At 36.6% G+C, this 26,208-nt stretch overlaps 1 protein-coding gene across 32 annotated transcripts in view; it reads left to right on the top strand.

The window, feature by feature from the left end:
* Positions 1-26,208, top strand: part of TRDN (triadin) — a 259,912-nt gene that overhangs the window by 18,928 nt on the left and 214,776 nt on the right. For all 32 annotated transcript variants that reach the window (XM_058172483.1, XM_058172492.1, XM_058172547.1 and 29 more), the window contains exons 3-5: positions 6,262-6,399; positions 10,577-10,606; positions 12,217-12,246. In XM_058172483.1, the coding sequence (XP_058028466.1) occupies positions 6,262-6,399; positions 10,577-10,606; positions 12,217-12,246 (198 nt within the window). The remainder of the gene's footprint in view (positions 1-6,261; positions 6,400-10,576; positions 10,607-12,216; positions 12,247-26,208) is intronic.

Raw genomic sequence — 26,208 nt, forward strand, 5'->3', positions numbered from 1 at the left:
GGGGTGCTTGCATTGCATTTTGAGGGTTCAGGTACGGACATGGGAATTCACACGCACTTTGGGCACTCTGCACCAAAAAGGTTAACCATCACTGTATTAGGATGTTGTGATGCAAGCTGTACCCTTTATAATTTGCATCATGGTGTTGCACAAAATGCATAAGAAGCAGAGTTCATATTGACCTGTCCTGATGAACATTTTAACTCTTTACCCCTCCTCAGCTCCATTAGTACCTATAATCACACAATGACTTGTGCAAAGTTGCCTAGTGCAAAGTTGGTAGATTTTACACATTGTTTAAATAAACAGACAAACAGTGCGAGGGATAAGGCAATGATCCCAGTCTCCTTTGACACTAGTGACATTGGAAAATGCGGTTAGCCTGCCCTGAAAAATCAAATTCAGGCTGCTAGATAATAAATTGAAGCCTAGAAATTAGAAAATTCATTACATTCTTAGAATGCTACCTGCTCTACTCATAGGCATAACTAGACAGGCAGAGCTCAAGGCTATCAGTGTGTTGATGAAATGTGGTACCCAGTGGAAAGATTCACATTTGACAGACCTTGGGGAACATTCCTGGACAAACAAAATTGGAGAGATGGACTCTCCTTGAACTGAAGTGAAATCAAGCTGCTGACACTTAACATCAACACACTGCCAAAGCAGCTTTGAAGTAACCCCCCTGGGGAAAGTTAACAGGGGCTAAGCAGCATCAAGTTTGGAAGGCTGAGATATTTCAGAAAATAATATAAGGCAATATATTGCTGGTACATGTCACCAGAGAAACTGTCTAGATTTCCTTCAAATTCATGTTGTAAAAAAGCTAGAAAATTTCAGACTCAATCACATATAATAACTGAGAAAATAATAAAAATTTAGATTAGTACAGAACTTAATCCAGAATGTTTAAGGGACTGATGGATAAGTAGAAACCGGGGGGGGGGGGAACATGAAACTTTGTTTTTATACACAACAAATATTATGTGCAGAAAGGTAGAAAAAGTCAGCTATACTCCAATAGAGGAATAGATGGTGAAGAAACTCTAGAATAATAGTTTTAGTTTTTAATAATTTTGTCAGATATAGCTCAGATGTTTAACTTGTTGAGATGGATAAATTGGCTTTAATTAGAGATAGAACCTTGTCAAAGTTCAGTGTTGACTGGAAACCCTTTATTGACTTTTTGCATGAATTTGAAACAAAATAAAATTATGATATATATTTTTGATGATTAGAAAGATTATAGAGAAATCTAAACAATGTTGTAACTATTTTTTTTTATAAATAATTTTTATTTCCATTTTCCAACATCATATTTATGTACAAACTATTATCCATCATTAATCATTAAATTTTTATTTATTACTGATTCAGGCCTGCCCGATTACCACTTCCTTTCTTCACAACCTCCCTCTACACCCTCTACTACTTTCCCATCCATCCTCATCTCCTTCACTTTACTACTTCCTCTCCTTCTTCTCCACTCCTCCCTTCTTCCACCCTATCTAACCTTCTTATTCCCCTCCTCCTTCTCTACTCATTCCTACCTACTTTTTCCCTCCTTCTACTCCTCTCTCCTTTTCTTCCTGAAATGGCAGTCGAGCATCCCCAATATCATTTAAAAATTTTTAATTTCATATCTTCAAAAATTACTGTACATTAATAATCAATCCATGTATCATTTCCCCCCCCTTACCCCCCCCCCTCCCCCTTACCCCCCCCCCAGACTTCCCAGAGCAAATACCGGGTATTATGACCAACAATCACAAACTAACGTATACAAAATATACATAACCTCCCACCTTTAAAAATTTAAAACTTTAGATCCCCTCACAATAAAAATAAAAAGATAGGAAAGAATAATAAAAAAAAAGAAAAGAAGAGAAGCAATACCAACTTCACATATTACTTCTTCTTACAGTCCATTTTTAAAATTAATCCATCTTCTCAAATTCAATTTTTTTTCCACTTGTATATTCCTTCAAATTTCATAAGTCCATTTCTCAAATTACTGTCCATCTTCTCGAACTCAAATTTTTATCACTTATATATTTCTTCAATTGCCATAACATTTAATGTCCGTTCTTCTTACAGTCCATTTTAAAAATTAGTCCATCTTCTAAAGTTCAATTTTTTTTCCAGCCACTTGTATATTCCTTCAAATTTCATAAGTCCATTTCTTAATTTACAATCCAGCTTCTCAAATTCAAATTTTCATCACTTATATATTTCTTCAATTGTCATAAGATTTAATATCCAATCTTCCAATACTACTCCATCAATCAAATATCATTTCGAATAAAATCTCTCAAATATAGTATTTCCAGCTTAACTTCGTAACTTTTACTATCTATAAACGTATCATTTAAAACAAATAATCATTTAAACTACATCCACAATATAACAGTAAGCAGTTAAAATCATTACATCCACATTATCTAAATTCATAAATTTCACTTTCCATCCTTCACAATTGAATAATATCATCCCATAGATTTATACCATACGAATAGCAAATAACAAAAATCCTATAATTTATATCCTAAACAAATCAATTCCAAAAATTAACCATAATCATCATATTCACATCTTAAACATTCCTCCCCTCTCCCATTCTATTTTCCATCATTTCCAAACCAATTAACTTAGCATCTAACAACAAAGGATTCCCACTCTTTAAAACATTAATATAAAAATGTCTCGCTTTCATAACTGAATTAAGAAAATACTTTCTGCCTCTAAAATTCACTGACAAACCCATTGGGACTTCCCATCTAAAATATATCTGATGTTTCTTAAACTCATCCACTAAAAAAGCAAATTCTCTTCTCTTTCTTAACATTTTAGGAGGAATTTTTATTTCTTGTCCCAATATTTGGAATTTATTTTTATAAAAGGCTTGCAAAATTTCATACCTAACCTTTTTAGTTGTAAAATAAATAACCACATCCCTCGGTACTCTATTTTGTCTTGCCCACCAAGAATTAACATGATAAATTCTTTCAATATTAGTCTCAAAATCTTCCGGCTCCACACCCTTTATCTGAGCAAAGGCTTGCGTAAAAATCTCCTTTAAATTTTCCTTCCTATTTTGTTTCAACCCCCTCACCCTTATAGCATATTCCATTAATCTATATTGTAATATTACTCTTTCTTCATCTGCCCTATCTACCTTTGCCTGTATATCTTCCATCTTATTATCTAAATTCCAATTGTTTTGATTTTTTTGAGTTTCTTCTATTTTCCTTTGCAACTCTAAATTAGCTTTATTAATTTCTGCAAGATCATCCTCCATCTGAATACAAGAGCTCAATATTTGTGCAATTGCATCCTTTACCATTTTCATTTCCCTCTTCTGCTCTTCCACCACTTCCTTAAAATTCAACATCTCTTTCTCTATTTCATCAAATTTTTGATCTATTTCTAAAAAATGACTCTCCAAAAACTCCTGTAAAGAATTTCTTAATTCCTTTTTAATTTCTTCTTTTAATTTTTGAATCTGAGCTGAAGAAATTTCAGTTTTTAATGACTTTTGGCACTATTTGCTTAAAAGCCATTTTTAAATATATATATATATATATATATAGCTTGATAATGGACCAAGAAGAATAAAAAAAAATTAAAAAAGAAAAATTAAAAAAACTTTTCTTCTAAATCACTATAATCCCAAAGAAGAAGAAAAAATATAAATCATAAGATTCTCATTTCTTCCATTTAATCATTCCTATATATCTTCTATTTCGACACTAGCTGTTAGCTTTAACTTTCGTTTTCAATACACACATTCCACAAAACCACCATTTGCTTTCTTCTCTCCTATCTTCGCAGCAAATATATCCTCAGGGGTTTGCAGTCTTCTTACAAACAAGTGTTAAAACTCCAGTTTCTGCTCTGTCCACGTTACAGTCCATCATAAATCAACTCCAGCCGTGGAAATTGGACGCTTCGTTTGTCCACCATAAAGGCAGAAGCCTCGCCCAGCCAGGAGCTTATCAGGCTATGGAAAGAGAACTCCCCGTAAGCCTTAGAAGCTTATTAGGGTGTCTCAACTTCAAACCTGAATGCTCATCTTTCCTTCTTTGCCCGAAGGAGAGAATTCCAAGCTGTTGGACCCAGATTTACGATGTCCTGACAGCTCTACTGACTAGGGAGTTAGCAGCTAAATCATAGCTGTTCTCCACGAAGCGGAGCCATACCGGAAGTCAGCAATGTTGTAACTATTGAGTAAGAGGTCAATTTAAAGTTACACTTCACTGCTGTAAAAGAATATTGGAAGTTATTTCTTTCTATTCCTTTTCTGTACTTTTCTTTCTCTTCTTCTCTGTTTTCTTCCCTTCCCTTCGTGCTTTATTGTAAATGTTGGTTCTTGTTATTTTTTTATCTTTCCTCTTAAAATTTTAATAAAGTTATAAAATGGAAAAAAAATGTTAAGACACACAAGCAATTTGGAACTGGATTAATGGATAGATGTGAGAGTTTGAAAAAATGCCATGAATATCTCATACTCATATTTTAATAATAATAACAACAACAACAAAATGTGATAAGTAAACATTTATGTGTCAATGATAGAAGTCTTCAACCTAAAATGGGGATATTCGAGAACTTACTACCATGTTTTCCCGAAAATAAGACCCTGTCTTATATTTTTTTGAACCCTGAAATAAGCATTTGGCCTTATTGCCCTGCGCTCAAAAGCCTGATTGGGCTTATTATCAGGGGATGTCTTATTTTGGGGGAAACAGGGTAGTGAATGAGACTATAGATATAATTGTTATTGGAAATTTGCTGAGAATCAGTTGGATACAATCATTTCTGAAAACCAACTCAGTAGAAACAACAGGACATACTGGTGGACATGTTACTTTTTTATCTGAGTAAAGTTATAAAAACTTGTCTATTATGAAGATCGGTCTCCTCGTAAGATACCTGTACAAGATCTTTAGCCAGAAATATAAATTAGATCAAGAGATACGTTATCAACCACTAGATCAAAATGGTCAAGGCATGCAAGAAACTATTTATGTTTATGACATGATAGAAAAAAACCAAATTTCTTGATACACTAAAATGAGTGTGCTTTAGAATACTGTAAAAGAAAAAATGAGTGGATGGATGAAAAAGAAACTGAATGAAGAAATGAACACAACCAATTCCTTGATAGCATGTGGCTATCACATCCATCATAAATATGTCATTTGCTAAGTGTCTGAATTTTCATCACATGACCATGGGGATGCTGCAACGGTTGTGTGAAAAATGGTCATAAGTCACTTGTTTTCATTGTCACTATAACTTTGAACGGTCACTAAATGAACTACCTCTATCACATTGTAAGAAAGGATCAGCTAAATAGAGGAAGCTAACCAACATAGATTGATTGTAGTGTCCAGGAAGCTGTAAAAATAGAAAGGTTTCCTTCAGGAAATTTAAAACAAAGTTGTTACTTATATGTAACATCATTAGAACCACAAACTGTCAGAAAAAGAATACTGTACATAGTAATTATTAAATATGCACTGTGGGAAATGTTATGGACTTCTTTCAATGTATTTGAAAAAGACAATTATCTAGGAAACCAAGAGAGATTCAGGAAATTTTAGCCTTGTCAGTTTAATGCTTTTTCTGAATGAAACTGTAATTATACAAGAAATAATTAAGTGTACGGAAGGGTAATCCTTGCTGAAGGAAAACCAGTATGGATTTTTCAAAAATAAATCTGGCTTTACCTACCAACCTTCTAGAGCTGTTTAAGAGAATCAAACAGGCTCTTGGATGAAGGTAAAACCCAAAAGCGACTGTGAAGAATTGAAAAAAATATCTCTTTAAATTGGGTAAATGGTGAACCAAAATATCCAGCAGGGCAGTGGTGAAATCCAATTTTTTTTACTACCGGTTCTGTGGGCATGGTGTGGCTTGGTGGGCGTGGCAGGGGAAGGATATTGCAAAATCTCTATTCCCACCCCACTCTGGAGCCAGCCAGAGGTGTCATTTGCTGGGTCTCCGAACTGCTCAAAATTTCCGCTACCGGTTCTCCAAACTGTTCAAAATTTTTGCTACCAGTTCTCCAGAACCTGTCAGAACCTGCTGGATTTCACCCCTGCAGCAGGGTTATTCTAATGTTGTAGTCTCATTATAACTAATATCAAGGCTAACTCCTTAGAAGTATTCTTTTAAAGGGATTATAAATCCGTTAATTAACTAAATTTTTACAGTATTTCTTCCTTCCTTGCTCTTATCTTTCTATTTTGTATTTAGGACAGTCCATAAACAAACTTACCACGGATCCATTGAGAATCATGCATGGTGCTGTGGAAGAGAGCACCAATTCCATTTATGGTTTTCTTTCTTTACTGTCTGATCTCATATTTGAAGATGAAGATGAGAATGGAAAAGGTAAGTAAATTAGTCTGTTGATCTGATTTATCTTTCTGCACAATTTTTTAAAGCAAAAATGAATATGAAATGTCACTCTTAAAGTATTAAAGTTTACAAAATGTCCAGCATAGTTCCTTTTTCTTCTTTTTGTAAAATAAATCCATGCGCTATTAAGGGAAGAATGCCAGAATTAAAACGTTAGCATTATTTTCAGCCTTGCTCTAAAATATATAAAAATGGTAGAACTACAGGACAAACATGCTGCCAAGGAATTAGCTTCAGCGGTACTATTCATAAGCCTTACATTTTAATTTTGTGTGAGAGAAGAATATTTGAGCAACAGCAATTCTAAATGGACCTTGGATGCTTTCACATCTAAGGGTGTTCACTTGTCCCACCTTGCATTTTGTATTAATCAGTAGATGTCAGAGCTGCTGGCATCAACAATAACATTTCAGTCCAACTGAAAGAAAATCTGAATGCTAATATGCTACCTGTGGTCTTGTCAACATATACATTGGCAGTAATTTGGGGAAACTGCATAACTAAGTCCAACAACTCAGAGGCTTTTGATTGTTTTGTCTAAACAACAGCCCATGTTATGGGTTTGGGGAGCTTGGGATGTAATGGGGACATTTTTCCCCCTTTTAAAGTAATTTAAAAATTGGTTATGTGCCAGTCCTTGTGAACTTCTAATGAAACTCACAAATAAATGGCTTAACAGCTCAGAATTAGCTTCTTTTTAAATGAATTCCCCATAACAGAATTTTTTTTTCCTATGGCATAGTATGAATTGTTGTTTAGACATAATAATAAAACAGTACACATTTGAGGCTCATGCTTATGTAGTTTATAAGTTCTAGCCAAAATGATAGCTGTGACAGTGAGTGGTTTGTAGTTGGTAGATTCTTAAGTGACAATGGAAATGTTTGTGCATGCATATAGATAGATAGATAGATAGATAGATAGATAGATAGATAGATAGATAGATAGATATGTAGGTAGATAGGTAGATAGGTAGATATGAATATGCCGCTTATCTGCTACTTGGGATAAAGTACAGCAGGGGTCCACAACCCCCAATTCGGGGACCAGCATGCCAGAAACCGGGCCGCGCAGACAAGTGAAACCCCATCCACAGGACACAGGCAACACATGAAACCACACCCCCTCCAGTCTGAGGAAAAATCTCTCTTCACGTAACTGGTCCCTGGTGCCCCAAAGGTTGGGGACCACTGAAGTACAAGTAGTCTTCGATGTATGACCGTAATTGAGTCCGGAATTTATGTTGCTAAATGAGAAATTTGTTAAGTAAGTTTTGCCCCATTTTATAACTTTTCTTGCTATATTTGTTAAGTGAATCACTGCAGTTGTTAAATTAGTAACATGGTGTCAGGGATCCAACTAACACTCCCAACAAAAGAAGACTCTGAGGCTAGAAGATCCTCAAAATTCCACTTTATTAGAGATGTCATATTGGTACATCTGGGAAAACCTGAATCTGAAATCTTCCGGGTTTTCCCCACCTAAAGAAAAGTCAAAGTCCCGTCCTCTGTACCCACATGTCCATCACATGGTCCAAACAATCCACCGTCCCAACTGGAGATGCCTCCTAGTCACACCGCTCCAGGTGCAGGCTAAACGTCCTTGACTCCCAGAGAAAAGAATGTTGTTATGGCTAGATATCTCTACAACTCCATGCAATCCTCCTCCCAGTTTCCCACAGCACTAAGTGTGGCAACCCTGAAGATCCAAAGAAAAAGATGACCTCCAGGGCTAACACATGGTTTTTAAGTGAATCTGGATTCCCTACTAACTTTGGTTGTCAAAATTTTGCAAAAGATGATCAAATAATCCTGGGACACTGCAACCATCATAAATTTGAACCAGTTTTCAAATGTAAATCATGTGACCATGGAGATGCTGCAATGCATGTTGACTCAGCCTTCCATCCTTTATAAGGTAGGTAAAATGAGGACCCAGATTGTTGGGGGGGCAATAAGTTGACTTTGTAAAAAATATACAAATAGAATGAGACTATTGCCTTATATACTGTAAGCCGCCCTGAGTCTTCGGAGAAGGGCGGGATATAAATGTAAACAAAAAAAAATGGTATAAGTGTGAAAAATGGTCATAAGTCACTTTTTTCAATGCCATTGTAACTTTGAGCAGTCACTAAACGAACTGTTTAAGTCGAGGAGTACCTGTAAGCAATGGTTTCATGATTGGGATGTTCCTTTATAGCCCAGATCACATGCATTTTTAACTAATATAATTAAAACTCAGCTGGAACAAAAGCACTGCCCCTGACAAGGACATTTGACAGTTTGAAGTAGCATCTAATTTCAACCATTGCGGGGATCTTTGATTAGTACCGCCTGCAAATACTAACCACTGATATTTAGTATTGTTTTGCCACTGGGTCCCATTTCTTGATAGAGTGTCAGATCATTTAACCATGTTACTGAAGCAGAAATGCAGCTCTTTAGTCCTTTCTAAACAAAAATTGTCATGTAAGATTTTCAATTGTGACAATAAAAGTGTAAAACTGTAATCACAAAACATAGAGTTACAGAGAGAATTTCACTTTCCATTTACCTCCTATATTTTAGTTGAAAAAGAATTGAACAAATTACATTCTTTCTCAAACACCCTACATTAAATATAATGCAGCAATACTTTCAAAAGTCCATAATTTCTAATTAAAAATGTACATTATAGTAATAATTTTCATAAGAGCTCAAAACTAAGGCAGATTATAATTCTAACGTTTGAAGATTCTTTTATGCTTTTGGAAACCATGTATTGCATATACCAATTAGAAACTCCAATAGAAGGAAGATACTAGAAGTCTTCCTATTTTTAAGGCTTATTGAAAGTTATTTTTCTTTTAAATAGAACTGTCATGGTCATTATTAGGAACAGACAATAGTTTGCATTCCAAAACATGAGGAAATACAAACATAGCATCTCTCTGATATTCTTTTAATGCTACTTCATCTTTTTCCAGGATCATATGATAATTGGAGAGGACAGCTACATAATCCCAGAAAATGTATTTATTCGTTTATAAAATGAATTCATTTATTCATTTAGTCTATACACACCTTGCAATTGCAGACAGATGCTATGTTACTGCTCCCTTACACATTGAAGTACCATTTAGGAATTAAATTTGAAGTAGCCATGGTAATGATAGCAACCTTTAACAATCTGACACACTCCAGTTATATTAGGTTGTAATTCATGAACATCTGGGAATTATGAAAAAAATCATTCAGCTTATCTGAAAGGTCAAAGGGCCCAAATGGGAAGTGGTTGACCTCAATAACAATTTGTTCAAATTACTTGTAGTCAACTAATGATACATGTCAAAATCTCAAAGTTAAGGGATTTTGGGAGGCTCTTTATTTAATTAGAGCTTTTCAAACTGCCTAAATAATTTTAGGATGTATATGGGCAACTCAGGGCTAGGGTCAAGGAAAAAGCCCTAGCTTTCCTAAATAATAAAAAAGAGCCAAAACATTACCACCATATCATCTGAAGCTATCAGGACAAATAAAAAAGATGACAGAGGCAAGCATGTATCATTGAGTTTAGGGAGTGAAATCAGATTTGGCACAATAAATGCTATTGGAATGGAAAATACTGAAATTGCAATGAAAAAAATCTGTTTGGTGCTTGGGCCACTTGAATTCAATATATAAACTCATATTTGTCCATTCCTATCTCAGATCACAATCATTTCCATAAATTCTGATATGCTCATAAAAAAATAGCAATACAAAAATCTCAAAACAGAGCTTCTTCTCTCTCTTTTTCATTTACCAGTCATAATGTTTGAATGCATTTAAATGTGAAAATAATCTAGCATGGAATAAGAATGCAACTAGATTATTATTCTGATTATTATTATTATTATTCAAGACCTGTGGTGGCGCAGTGGTTAGAGTGCAGTACTGCATGCTACTTCTGCTGACTGCCAGCTTGCCTACAATTTGGCAGTTTTAACCTCACCAGGCTCAAGGTTGACTCAGCTTTCCATCCTTCCAAAGTGGGTAAAATGAGGGTCCAGATTGTTGGAGGCAATAGGCTGACTCTGTAAACTGCTTAGAGGGGGGGTAAAGTGTAAGTGCTATCACTATTGCTATTGCTGTTCATTTTATTCTGCTTATTATTTTATCTCTTGGCTTAGGTGAAGGAGAGCCATCCCTGAAAGTAAAAGGTTTGTTGATTTTTATAAAGAATCATATGCTTTGTGTGATTAAGTGGGTATTAGGGCAGAAACAATGCAGCTTTGTACTGCCAGGCCTTTGCTAATTATGCACCTTCCTACTAATTGCACGTTTCTTCTCTGAATAAATGGATAAATATCATTTGAAAGCCATGCAGAATAGTCAGCTCCTGGATAGCAAGTTGCATGCCCGAACAGCTAAAGGTGTTCTCCAGTAAAGTTAAAAACCTGAGTAAGTTGCTATTGCCCTAAATGGCTTGTTTTATTTTTTGGTAAAATTCCTGTGTGATATTTAAATAGGGGGAGATGTTTTCTGAACACTACTTTTTTATATTAAAACTGACTTTTTGAAGATTCCCTGTATGGAAATCTAGTTGATAAAGTTAACTTTCTCAAAATGAGGAAGCCTTTCTCATTGGATTTTATCTTAACTCCTATAAGTACCCTACAAAGAACTGAACAGAGACTGAAATGGCATGGAGCTTAGCACATTCATCTACATTGTGTTGCCTTTGCAACTAGGGCCTCTTCTGAAGCTTCTGCAGTTCTACCAAAGTTAATGCAGAAAATGGAAAAGAAGCAAATAAAGCTGCCCATTCAATGGAGCTGATGGCTTTGCCTGAATGTAGTGCTTCCATTTTAAACTCTATAGGCCACCTAAGGGAGTGTTATTTTTTTTTAGCTGAAAGACACTGTAGAAATTAATGGCATTGCATTTTGTGTAAGAGATACAGCTACTGTCAGAGTAATAATGATGTACAATGATTTATTACTTGAAAATATTATTCTTTATTAACTGAAAAAAACAACAGATATTTGTCCCTCATTTGGGAACAAATTATGAAGTCCCTGGCCCTGATGGAATCAGTTGTCTATGGAGGAGAAAATTAGCAGCTTTCAGTTCATGTCCTCCAAAATGGAGGAAAGTGCTCTGGTACCTAGTTCTTGCCATATCCAATGAAATAGCTTTTGTCCCAACAGGATGAACTGTATGGGCAAGTGGGAAAGGTTTAGCTGTAAAGTAGGATCAGTGAAATTCTTCAATCTCATAAACTGGTGAAGATAGTGAATCAGCAAGAACCTGTATATTCCATTGAACTTAAAATTATAGTGCTTCATCATTGGAGGTTTTTAAGAAGAGACTGGACAGCCACTTGCCTGATTTCCAGAATGATGTCCTGTTGAATCAGCAGTCAGCATTAAAGAAGCCAATTTAGTCTAGTTGTTAAGGCATCAGGACAGAAACTGGGAGACTATGAGTTATAGTCCCTTCTTAGCCATGAAAGCCATCTGGATGACTTCAGGCCCATTCTTCTCCTTCTCAGTCTAATCCATCTCACAGGGTTGTGGTTGTGGGGAAAAGAGGAGGGAGGAGTATTAGGTATGATCATTGCCTTGAATTATTTATAAAAACAATACAGTCGAGATTAAAAATAACAAATAGAACCAGTTACTTCAAAGCTCATCCTATTAAGACAGAAGTTAGGCCCTTCCTTAATTTTGTCAGAATTTCTTTTTTTAAAAAAAAATTGTTTAAGACTGCAGAAGAATGCTTTTCAAATTCACTAGTAACTTCGTGATTTTTTTCCCCTCCCATGCAGAAGAAATTCAACCACCAGTCAAAAAGAAAGGTGAGCAAATTTAAGAACAAATTAGGTTTCATCTTTTATCTTAACATTGTCCTAATGTTGTCCTAAACATGGCTTAGGACCGGGATACTTACGGGACCGTCTACTGCCGTCTTCTATCTCCCAGCGACCGGGGCGGCCCCCAGGGGGAGGGCCTTCTCTATGGGGGCTCCTACCCTGTGGAATGAGCTTCCCCCTGGACTCCGACAATTGCCTGACCTTAGGACCTTTCGCCACGAACTTAAAACCTATTTATTTCGTATTGCTGCACTGGCTTGATTTTTAAAATTTTAATTTGTTTTAATGGGTTTTAAATTTCTGTAATTTTATAGGGTGTAATTGTATTTTAAATTTTTCGCCAATTGAATAAGTTTTTTAAGGGTTGTTCTTAATATTGTATGTGTTTGTTTTTGCATTTTATTTGGTTGTTCACCGCCCTGAGTCCTTCGGGAGAAGGGCGGTATACAAATTAAATTATTATTATTATTATTATTATTATTATTATTATTATTATTATTATTATTATTATTATTATTATTATTATTATTATTAGATGGCAGCTTTCTGCTGATGTATTTTACTAGCATGGTTCATAAAACACTGGAAGAATAGAGAAAACTATGAAAACAAGCTGGGTGGAATAAAAGTAAATAAAATTACCTTTGAGGACTAGAAGAGCTTTTGAAAAAAAGAGGATTTTCAGAATTCCCTGCCCTGCTAATTCCTCACCTTGATAATAAAAAATTAGAAGAAGCTGAACTTCCTTGCAGATAGTGTATTAATGGAAATTCTGATAAAAACACAGATAAGGGCTCAGCTATGTTAGGGCAAATTTGTTCACAGCTCCCTAAAGATACAAATATCTTAGCTTACAGAGGACAGAGAAAATGGGGCTTACCTGTCCATTCATATCTTGCCTCTTTCTGATTCATTTCCATTGGTAAGCATCTGAACACTTTGTTGATTTTCCTTCTGTTAGTATTTTCAGCAATTGCTAAAATTGCCTGTCCTGCAAATTTCACAACTCCAGTAATTTCTTTTCGGCTTGTCAGGAAGCTCAAAAAGGCTCAGGACAACTGCCAAAGAGAAGGAGGAAGGGGGACGCTACAGGATATAGAAGATTAGAAAAGGGAAGCAGGACAAAAAGAACTTTGATGGAAACCACTGAGCTGAGCTATGTCCTAGATTTTATTATACATTTGAGACATATGGTGCCTGGAAAGCCATTAAAAAAAGGTGTGGACCAATAGAAGTGAAGTTGGGGAAAGGCAAGACTCTGAAATGTTATACTAATATGAGAATCTGAAAAGACAGGCAGAGAGAACAAGTGAAACAAGGGAATTTTTTTATAAGAGGGGGTGCTATGTAGGCCACTTGGAGCACCTGAGGAGTGGTGAGATATAAATCTAAGAGTGAGATTCTGTCATTGTTAATCATAACTTCCTCTTAAAATTCAAGTACTGTTTAAAACTTGTGACAAAATATTACAATAGAAAGCTTTTCATGCCATCTAATTAAGCTTAGTCTTACATTAAGGAGCATGCCTCCTTAATGATTAAAGAGAATTTATAGGTCTGTGCTGTAAATAAGGAATCTTTTTTAGTTGTTCAGTATGAAGGTATAAACTAAGGAACTTTAAAATATAAATAATAAAATATAAAGGTTGCATATGTTGGACAGAGCCCTGATATCAGAGATCAGACACTATAAGAGAGAGAGAGAGAGAGAGAGAGAGAGAGAGAGAGAGAGAGAGAGAGAGAGAGAGAGAGAGAGATGTATGTGTGTATGTATGTATGTGTGTGTATGTCAAGATAATGTGCTGTAAGAACTGAGTCATTATGGCTGAAATATCATGGTTTATGACTTCATGTTATACCCAGTGTAAATAAAGTGTGGTTTATTTACAAACTATGTCTTGGTATGCTATGTGAAGCCCTAAATTGCCATGCTTTCCCCTTTTCTTTTAACCACAGTGATTTTAAACAATACTGAGATGTCTATTTTTTTATGACATGGTTAAAACAAACATTGAAAAATAGAAAACAAGAAATGTTTTAAGCTGCAGAAAAATTAAAAATACAAGCCATAGAACAGCTCGATTCTCTCCTGAAAACCTGTGGACTTGATAGGGTGTGCCAGTATGGCAGATATTGGCACCAGTTGGGTAATTAGTTATTCTATTTGCTCCTCTCTAAAGAATATCTCTATTTGCATATTTAGTGCTTTCAGAGTTTAGCTGATTTTCTCTTTATATCTCCATATGGCAATGTGCTTTTTTTGTATTTGAATTGCTTTTGCCATGGTTTGGAATGGGGCTTGCTGTCTCTTAACTGCTTCCCACTGGCTGGTGTTTTCAGAATCTTTGTTCATGTTTTTTTCTGTTGAAAAATGTAGTTTTATTTCCAAAGGTTCCTGAATTACATAAATATTCTCTTGACATGCTTTCAAAGCTTATTTTAAATATTGTCTTCCTTTGTTCAAGCACAATTAATGCAGGGTTTGGATTAGAATTACCCATTTTAGTGGCATTATACAAATCACTACATTTTATATATGTCAGGGCATTTGGAAGCACATTGACTGACTGATTGATTATATGCCTTATATGCCACCAAATTGTTGTCAACTCTTAGCAACCACATACATTTTCTCCCTGATGATCTATCCCTAATCTGGTCCTTCAGCTCTTCCAATAGTGCACTCACTGCCATTTAACCAAGTCCATCTTCCTTGCTGCTGGTCATCCTCTTCTTTTTTCTTCCACCTTTCCCAACATTAGAGTTTGTTTCGGAGAGAGTCTTCCCATAATGTGTCCAAAGTAGGTTAATTTTAGCCTGGTCACTTCTGCCTTGAGTGAGAAATCTAGGTTGATTTGTTTGGTTGTCTCTTAATTGGTTTTCTTGACTGTCTATGGTGTTCTCAGGAGACTTGACCAACAAGAAATTTAAAAGCATCAATAAGCTTCCCATCATGCATATTTGAAAGCTCATTCTATTTCAGATAGATGACCCTTTGGTAAAATGAAGAGATGGAACTGTTCCCCCCCCAAAAAAAAACCCACAAAGCCACCACCATATAAACCCGTTCTATTATTTAATTCAATATATTCTGTATCATACCTATCCTACTTTAATTAATAAAGCTTTGAACCAAAGAAAAGGGGGATATACACATTTTACTGAGGTGGCGCAGTGGTTAGAGTGCAGTACTGCAGGCTACTTCAGCTGACTGCTAGCTGCAGTTTGGCAGTTCAAATCTCACCAGGCTCAAGGTTGACTCAACCTTCCCTCCTTCCGAGGTGGGTAAAATGAGGACCAAGATTGTTGGGGGCAATGTGCTGGTCGGTAAACCACTTAGAGAGGACTGTAAAAGCACTATGAAGCAGTATATAAGTCTAAGTGCTAAAATGGTTCTTGAATATGTATGTATGTATGTATGTATGTATGTATTATCTGCTGCTTAGTGCCTATACTTGTTTTATAATGATCAATGCCTCAATGCTGTTTTTTAATCAGTCCTTTCCAATGGACTGGTAGAATTTCCCAATGTCTGTTACTATAATTAACTGCCAAAGGTACATCCCATGCAGGGTCTTCTTTTGCCATGGCATTTTCTCTGCTTGATGTTCCTTTCATGTCTGTTGCTGCTACAGGCAATCTCTCATCAGCTCATTTTGGATGCCATCTTACTGCTGTACTCCTAGATGCTCTTTGGGGACCTGTCTTATCTTTTGACAGGTATTTGATTATTACTTGGGATTGCTGTGGTCTGCTCTCAGGTCCTGCCCCCACTTTGTACTGGTGTCATGTGACTTTTCTTTCTCCCATACATTATTCCAGTACAGTTTTGTTTCTGCTGTTACAGTGGTATTGCACAGAACTTGGGAATACACTTTGGATAGTTCTTTGTAGAATAGTGCAGTTGCCTTCTTTGTCTCTGTTTCTCTACTGTATCTGCTTAGCCTGGTAGCCATTAGCGATCTCAAGGGGGTTCAGATGGCTCTTGTATTTTTTTTTCTTCAGTAGTTGAGTCTTATCCTTAATAGTCACATGCTTCTGTAATTCCACCAGCTGAATAGCTTTTCTCTGAGTTGCCTTGATCTTAGCCAAGTCCAGACAATGTTAATTACAGTCAAAGACCAGAATTGTAATCTCTTACCTCACTTTCAAGGGATGATGGTGGTTATGTACTGCTGTTTTTTCTTGATTGTGTAGCCAAACATCTCCAAGATTACCTGCCATGGCAGGCGTGGCCTGTTACAAAACATCTGCACATCAGAAACTGAACCAGTTGCCAGGACATGACAAACCAGCCTACTATGAACATCCAGAAGTCCAAAGGCCTTGGAAATAAATAATTTTAATTTGTAATTAAAACCATATTTTTATACCATGTAGGTGGAGTAGGAAGCCTTAGAGGCATTTTGTTTTCCCTAAGCATCACAGTACCTACCTATAATGCAATTTTAGCAACTTTTATTTAATTGTATCCAACTATCTCCTGATAAGAATGGTTAAATTAAAAATTATTGATTAAATCTGAAAAGGTCTATTTAAAAAAAGCAGAAACAAAAAAACTATGAGCAACTACTGAATATTTCATAATGCAAAAATACTCTTTCTGTGTGTGGGGGGAGGGGTGTTTGTGTTTTTTTTTTGCAAGACATCACTGCTTGCTCATAGGAGAACTTGCTGTAAAGTTGGATCTGGGCCTCCTTGTTATAGCTAAACATTTATTTAGAATTTTTAAAATAAATTTTAGTCAGGTTTTAATAATTGTTATAATCATGAATATTTGTCAGGTGCTTAGAGCTACCGGCATTGCTCGCTCTCTCTCTTTCTCTTTAAGAGACTTGACAGTTTTATTTAAGTAAGAATTTACTGTAGTAAAAGTACAAAGAAGAACAATGGCCTTGGATTCAAGGAAAGTAAAAATGTAGAGGAACAGAAGCTGGTTGAAGAATCTGTATTTAGTTTTTCACAAGAGATGATAATTTAAATAGCAGCCTGAACATTCCAGGATTTCAAATTGAACGATCAGACAGGGTTCCAGAAACATCTGGTAAAAAGAAAGGAGGAGGCTTATGCCTATATATTAATTCAACCTGGTGTCAAGATTTTAACATAATTTACAAATTCTGTGACAACAATTTAGAGACTCTAATTATCAATTGCAAACCTTACTATTCGCCTCGTGAATTTTCCTCATTTCTTCTAATTGCTGTTTATGTCCCACCACAAGCCTGTGTAAACGAGGCATTACGAACTCTAGCTGACCAAATCATGGAGGCTGAAGCCAAACACCCTGATTCACTGGCCATTGTTTTGGGAGATCTAAACAAGGCAAACTTAAGGAAAGAACTACCAAAATACTTTCAGCATGTCAATTGTCCCACCAGAGGCAAGAATACTCTAGACCACTGCTACACAACACTAAAAGATGCCTATCGGTCTTTACCACGTGCAGCTGTAGGACACTCTGATCATTGCATGATTCACCTTGTACCTGCTTACAGGCAAAGACTTAAAGCCATAAAACCAATAATTAAATCAGTGAAAACCTGGACGGAGGAATCAGAATTAAAGCTACAGGCATGTTTTGACTGCACTGATTGGAATATTTTTAAAGATACCTCTGCAGACCTGGATGAACTCACAGATACTGTAACATCATATGTCAGCTTCTGTGAAGACCTATGTGTACCTACAAGGAACTTGCGAATACACAGTAATAACAAACCTTGGTTTACACCTAAACTTAAGCAGCTACGACATTCCAAAGAGGAAGCCTACAGAAAAGGTGATAAAATGCTGTACAATCAGGCCAGAAATGCACTAACAAGGAGATAAGAGCAGCAAAAGAAGCTACTCTGAAAAGCTAAAGAATCAATTTTCAGCAAATGAACCAGCAAACATGTGGAAAACTCTTAAAAATATCACCGGCTATGGCAAACCTCCTTCCCAGGCTGAAGGTAATCAACAACTGGCAGATGACCTGAATGAGTTTTACTGCAGGTTTGAAAGGAAACTACAGCCACCTATCTCCACAACCCCATCTCAGACACACCAACAACAGCCAAGCCTCCTACAACTGACCCCATTTCATTGGGTTCACAACCCCTAGTGATCACAGAAAAGGAAGTGCAGGACCTATTTCACAGACAAAAGCCAGGAAAAGCTCCAGGCCCAGACAAGATAACTCCTTCTTGCTTAAAAGTCTGTGCTGACCAATTGGCCCCATCTTCACCCATATTTTCAATAAATCACTAGAGATGTGCTATGTTCCTTCTTGCTTCAAACGCTCTACCATCATCCCAGTGCCAAAGAAGCCCACCATCAAGGAACTGAATGACTACAGACCAGTTGCTCTAACATCTGTAGTCATGAAAACCTTTGAAAGGCTAGTGCTTTCCTACCTGAAAACCATCACGAATCCGCTTTTAGACCCCTTGCAATTTGCATACCGAGCAAATAGATCAACAGATGATGCTGTTAATATGGCTCTGCACTACATCCTACAACATCTTGAGTCTCCAAAGACCTATGCAAGGGTCCTTTTTGTAGACTTTAGTTCAGCATTCAATACCATCATTCCAGACATTCTTCTAACTAAGCTAAACCAGCTACAGGTACAGACTTGTAAGTGGATCACAAGCTTCCTAACAAACAGGAAGCAGCAGGTGAAGCTAAGCAAGATCACATCAAATACCTGTACAATTAGCACAGGGGCCCCCCAAGGCTGTGTGCTCTCCCCACTTCTCTTCTCTCTGTATACCAATGACTGCATCTCCAATGATCCATTTGTTAAGCTACTGAAGTTCGCAGATGACACAACAGTGATTGGTCTCATTCGAGACAATGACGAATCCGCATATAGACGAGAGGTCGAACGACTAGCCTTGTGGTGCAACCAAAACAATCTGGAACTGAACACACTCAAAACCGTAGAAATGGTGGTAGATTTTAGGAAAAACCCTTCCATACTTCCACCTCTCACAATACTTGACAACACAGTATCAACAGTAGAAACCTTCAAATTTCTGGGTTCTATCATATCGCAAGATCTCAAATGGACAGCTAACATCAAAACATCATTAAAAAGGACAACAAAGAATGTTCTTTCTGCGCCAACTCAGTAAGCTCAAACTGCCCAAGGAGCTGCTGATCCAATTCTACAGAGGAATTATTGAGTCTGTCATTTGCACCTCTATAACTGTCTGGTTCGGTTCTGCAACCCAACAAGAAAAACACAGACTTCAGAGGATAATTAGAACTGCAGAAAAATAATTGCTACCAACTTGCCTTCCATTGAGGACCTGTATACTGCACGAATCAAGAAGAGGGCCGTGAAAATATTTGCAGATCCCTCGCATCCTGGACATAAACTGTTTCAACTCCTACCCTCAAAACGACGCTATAGAGCACTGCACACCAGAACAACTAGACACAAGAACAGTTTTTTCCCGAAGGCCATCACTCTGCTAAACAAATAATTCCCTCAACACTGTCAGACTATTTACTGAATCTGCAGTAATTAATTTAATTTAATTAATTTAATTAATCGTTTCATAGTTCCCATCACCAATCTCTTTCCACTTATGACTGTATGACTATAACTTGTTGCTGGCAATCCTTATGATTTATATTGATATATTATCATCAATTGTGTTGTAAATGTTGTACCTTGATGAACGTATCTTTTCTTTTATGTACACTGAGAGCATATGCACCAAGACAAATTCCTTGTGTGTTCAATCACACTTGGCCAATAAAATTCTATTCTATTCTATTCTATTTAATGTAACAGCTTTCAGCTTTAACTGAAAGCAAGGAAGAGTTCAGAAATTTTTACTTCAGATCAGCACAGTTTAGCATGCTGGTATGTAAGTAACTGCTATACTTAGTTACAGTTCATTTCAATATGTCGTGTTAAACTAGGGCGAGCAATTGTCTTGATTGAAACAAATATTAAAATAAACCATGGTTTGGTAAATTTCAGGGACATAATAAATGATGGATACTTAAACTCAGAGATAAATGCTTCTGAAGTCCTTGACGTCATTTTGGAAGAAACAAATGTAACTTCATTGTGGTTAAAGATGTGTTTTCTGAAAATTGTTTTGCATGTGGAAAACATGCAAATATGGGATTAGGGCTAGGGTCTGAGAAATATATTTCAAAATATAACCTAATTGGGAGCATGTGCTCGTCTGTGCCAAGACCAAAAATAAAAGTTGCCCAGAGGCATGCGTGCCTACACGCGCTTGTCTAGGCCGAGACCAAGTTAGGAGTTGGGCAGGGGCTTGTGTGCACTGGAAAATGTACTTGCAGTTTCTTCAGGTTTCTTCTTCTTTACTATTGCAAGTCTTCAGATTACTACTGAACATGCGCACACGCCAATCAGCTGGCAAGCGTGCCCCAGAAAACGTACTTCCGGTTTCCGACATGCACATGCATGCTGGCCGGCAAGTCTTCAGGTTATTGCCACACATGCACACATGCCGATCAGCTGGCCAGTGCACATGCTCACGCCAGAAAATAGAAGACCAGCTCTGACGCAAGCACAAAGGCCAGTTGATGGTTGCGCACACATGCGCACCAGAAATCTGGAAAAGGAATGGGCACTGCTGCGTGTGCCAGGCGACATGGCTTTGCATGCCTCTTCAGGCATGTGTGCAATAGGTTTGCCATCATGGGCATATTGCATAGAACATATGGATAATGGTCAAGTTATATAGAAGGAGTACATAACCCGGAGGCTGCAGTTGGTCCAGAATGCAGCTGCGCGAGTAGTAATGGGAGCCACCCGAGGCTCCCGCGTAACACCTCTGCTCCGCAGTCTGCACTGGCTTCCTGTGGTCTTTCGGGTGTGCTTCAAGATTTTGGTTACCACCTTTAAAGCACTTCATGGCTTAGGACCCGGGTACTTACGAGACCACCTGCTGTTACCTTATGCCTCCCACCGACCCGTACGCTCTCACAGAGAGGGTCTCCTCAGGGTGCCGTCCGCCAAACAATGTCGGCTGGCGACCCCCAGGAGTAGGGCCTTCTCTGTGGGAGCTCCGACGCTCTGGAATGAACTTCCCCCTGGCATACGTCAGGTGCCTGATCTTCGGACCTTCCGTCGTGAACTAAAAACATATCTATTTACTCAAGCGGGACTGGCATGAATTGGTTGATTTTATTGGGGGTTTTAATCTATATTTTAAATTTTAAATTTTAAAATTTAAATTTATTTTAATTTGTCAGCCGTCTACTAATTTGGTCCATTTTAAATATGTTTTAATTGTATATATTTTGTATTTTACTTTGGCTGTACACCGCCCTGAGTCCTTTGGGAGAAGGGCGGTATAAAAATTCAATAAATAAATAAATAAATAAATAATACTATGGTACACGTATGATGGAAATATGTAATCAATTTTGTAAGGTTTGAGGAATTCATACACACACACACACACACACCAAATTAATATATGATTACATTTTAAAATATGTTAATTCATATGAATGGGAGTATTGTATATATTAATTGTAATGTGTCCTATATATAAGCCTAAACTGGTAGTACTTCTTTATAAGGCCTTGGTAAGACCACACTTCAGGGACGTGTGGCTCAGGGGCTAGGACGTTGAGCTTGTCGATTGAAAGGTTGGCAGCTCAGCGGTTCGAATCCCTAGTGCTGCCGTGTAATGGGGTGAGCTCCCGTTACTTGTCCCAGCTTCTGCCAACCTAGCAGTTTTGAAAGCACGTAAAAATGCAAGTAGAAAAAATAGGGACCACCTTTAGTGAGAAGGTAATAGTGTACCGTGTGCCTTTGGCGTTGAGTCATGCCGGCCACATGACCACAGAGACATCTTCGGACAGCGCTGGCTCTTCAGCTTTGAAACGGAGATGAGCACCGCCCCCTAGAGTCGGCAACGACTATCACGTATGTGCGAGGGGAACCTTTACCTTTACCTTTAAGACAACACTTGGATACTATATCCAGTTTTGGTCACCACAATATAAAAAGATGTTGAGAGTCTGGAAAGAGTATAGAGAAAAGTAGCAAATATGATTAGGGGGCTGGAGGCTAAAACATATGAAGAAAGGTTGTAGGAATCGGGTATGTCTAGTCTAGTGAAAAAAAGGATTAAGGTTAACATGATAACAGTGTTCCAATATTTGAGGGGCTGCCACAAAGAAGAGGGGGTTTCCCAAACTAAACAATGGTTCCTTAGGTAAATTTTCTTAAATAGCATCAGTTTTAGCTAAGACCAAACAGACAACACCATCCCAAGTCCAGCAAAATTTATAGACAATGGAGAAGTTTATTAGGATACTAACTGCATATAGATGGAATCCAGGGCCACACTCATTGACAATAACTGCCAGCAGCATCATAGGAATTTTAAAGAACATATTGTACAAAAGGGAACACTGCAGGAAACAGCTAAATAGAAATACTTGTATTATTCATTGCATCCACATTCTTAAAGATTCTCTTCCTATATACAGGAATTTATACTTAGCCACAAATGTCATGAAGGCTGCAAACTAGACACATTTATAGGAAAATGCCCTTGATTTCTCAGTCAACATAGTTTTGATGACATAATAAGTAGTCTTCACTGCATTAATGATAAAGAGCTGACATTTAGGAAAGTACAACAGTTCTCTTGCAACTACTTACTCGAAAATCTGCTGTGCAGACATTTTAATAAGTTTATGTGGCTTATTGAATTGGGTTTATTTATGTTTGATCTTGTTTTATTGCACTTTATTGTGTTGTTTATACTTTTAACTATATTCCATTGTAGGAATCAAACTGAAGGGCTATTCACATTTTTCTACATAAATAAACATAAGCCTTCTCCAGATCAGTCTCATGATGCAGATAGTTACACTCAATTTGCAAAAATACTTCTTGACGCTGTTCATACCATAGATTTACTGCACTCAGTTCTCATTACCAATGATTTTGCAGCACAAGATCGCACTAACTAAATTCAAAGTCACTCTTCTGGGAACACAAATTCTCACTTATTTTCACTATGTAGTGCCTGGTGTCGTATGAAGCTTTAGCTTAGCACGATGTCAGTACAGGCAAAGCTTTGTGATATCACTAGTCCCTTCCCCTCTGATCAGGTAGAGAAGAATGAGTGGAGCCAGTGGAAATACCACTGTACTATATTAAACATAATTTTCCTTTAAAAAATGCAGGGCCTCCTAAATCAGACCAAAGTTCAATTTGGTCTTGGATCTGATGTCTCATAGTGGCCAGTCAGCTAACTTTCAACAACTCACAATTGAAACTAAAAAGGCAGCTGAGTTTAACCCATTCCCCAATTACTAAATGATTACTTCAATGCAATTTGTCATTGAAGTGGAAATGCTTTGCCATTATTTATTACCAGGATATTTTTTCTAACTTTGCAATCTAACCAACAGATCTGAAATTCTTTGAGGATCTCCCATCTAGAACTTAACTTCCAAGATCAGTCATATTTCAAACAGCCACACTGTGATTAGCAGTCCTTTTGAACTGAGATTCACTCCTGCAGATTAAGATGGACATACCCATACAACTTTCAGCAAGTACAGTAATTTGCCATTGTTGTCTTCTCTAGCCAACTCAGCTAAAGCTGGCCTCCATCCAGCTACCAATAGATTTAACCCTATTTAGCTTTTTAGATCAGCCAAGGTTGGCTAGATGATGTCACCTATTTAGATAGCTCATAAATAGGCCTACTGAACTTGAGAACTTTTATTGTTGTTATTTTGAAGAATGTAAATCAGTCACAATGTGAAAAAGATAACTACAAAATGATTAGGGTTTCTATCAAAATGCATTGTAAGGATCTGTTATGTTTGCCATTTAGCAAATCTGTAGAAAATGGTTTTAAAAGTGATTTCATGCAGTGCTTTTTTAAGACATATTGCCCAATAAAAATAATCAAAAATAATACCTTCAAATCAAAGTATTTGCCTCTGTGGGAAATATGATATGTTTGACTTGCCTGCAGTAATATTTTCACCACTGAAGACTTCTGTGAAACTATGCACAGTGAGAAAAATGCTTTAAATGCTCAGCAGTAAATCCCTAATCCATGTTAAGTCTGTGTTGTTCGCTTCCTCCAGACAAAATAGTGTTAATATTTAGATGCATCATAAAATCATCCCATATCAAATACTTTCTTGATAAACAATGAACTACTGATTTTAAGACCTACAGTTGTTTGCTTCTCAGTGATATAACTATGTTGTTCTATGGTGATTAAGTTCATAGAAGAAGTCTACTTTGGATTTATTTTTCAGTAAAATGGAGCAATCTACCATTATAGGTTACATCATAGCTCAACCCAACTCAGATACTTGTAACATAGAGATGCATTATCCATAGATTTTGGTTGAAAAAAATCTAGCAATATATGTCTGAGGAATCTAAGTACAAAAAGATGTATACTTTGGAATGTTGCGAAGAAAAGAAGCAAGTTACTAAGAACTGTATATAAAAATGAATATTAAAATCAAGTCTCATTTGGGTGAAGCTTGAGTCCTGGTGACCTCTTGGACATGGTTGAGTAGTTGTCTTGAAAATAGTATAGAAGTTATTTGCCATTGCTTGCTTTCAGGATACTCTTTAACATCTTAGTCTTGATTACAGATATGAGATTGCAGGACTGCTTTACTTCAGTTGTTTTTACCTAACCTATAAGATGAGACAAGGTTGGAATGCTTTACTGATGGGTTGCTGTAACTTTTTATGGGATCCAGGAAGTGTACCTCCTCTGCAGCTATGCTTACTCTGACCATATAGATCTTTAGGAAGGCACTTAAACCTGGCTCTTCCCAGAGATGTTGGATTAACCATGATGTGCATTTGTGCAAACCCACTAATTGTGATGTAGGTTGCTTCTTCTTTTCAGTATAGTTGCTTTTTTATTATTTGTTTAACTTGTTCTTATTTCTGTAAGTTGCCTAAAGTCATTGGTGAGTAGGCAGATTTAGATTCTGACTAAGAAAAGAACAGAAAAGAAAAAGCAGACTTTCTTGTGATTTTTTTAAAAAACCCAACAGATAATTAAAGAAAAATAAGAAATTCTGGCACAGACCATATTTAGACTGATCTAAATATTTACCCATTTTTAGTGATGGTGATTCCAATTATTTTTCTACAGTTAAGATTTTTACCATAGATTTCTTTTTTAGTTTGGCACACAAATGACTTAAAATTAGCACCACAGCACACCTCCCAACAGAATGGCAGAATGTAAATTCCATCTGTCATTTACACTGAGCATGCATTGAAGACTTTAAATTGTTGCAGGTCAGGATATCTTTACTTGCCTCATACATATTTTTTTTCTTTTTTCCCTTACAAATGAGTTTCACTTGCTGAATTCACATTGCATTTTGTAGGAAGTTAAGTGATTCCTTTTAGATTGTTTTTAGATAGTGTTCTTGTAATATCTTATACAAGAAATTGTGTAAGTGGGAACATGAGCTAAAAGTTGTAACAATTATAAATTCTTCAGGTTGACTGTGGTGTATGGTCATGTATTAAGCCAAGTGGAAATACCTTCTGCGGAAGGAAATTGTGTCAAGACTTTAAGAAACCGAAATGCCTTAATGAACTGAAAAATAGGATCTTTGGGAAACAGTTAAAATAAGCATGTTAAGATATTGTTCTCATTTCTAATGAGAAAGAGAATAGGTAGCTGATAGTGATTCCATTACTATCTGATGAGGCGATTCTTTTACATAAATGTCTCTTGCCTTATACTTCTCAACTGTTTTATGCAGGGAAAATATCAAGATACTGTAATTATTTTTTTTACAGCTTTAACATTTTACAGCATTAACATACAAGGTTTTTTTTTACAGTTTTATATTTGGTTGGATATTATCAAAGACATTAGTACGTGTGAGATTTATCTGGTCATTTAATATCAATCTGCTTTTGTTGAAACAAAATTTGTCG

This window comes from Ahaetulla prasina, chromosome 1, assembly GCF_028640845.1.
Source record: "Ahaetulla prasina isolate Xishuangbanna chromosome 1, ASM2864084v1, whole genome shotgun sequence".
In the NCBI taxonomy this organism is placed as follows: domain Eukaryota; kingdom Metazoa; phylum Chordata; class Lepidosauria; order Squamata; family Colubridae; genus Ahaetulla; species Ahaetulla prasina.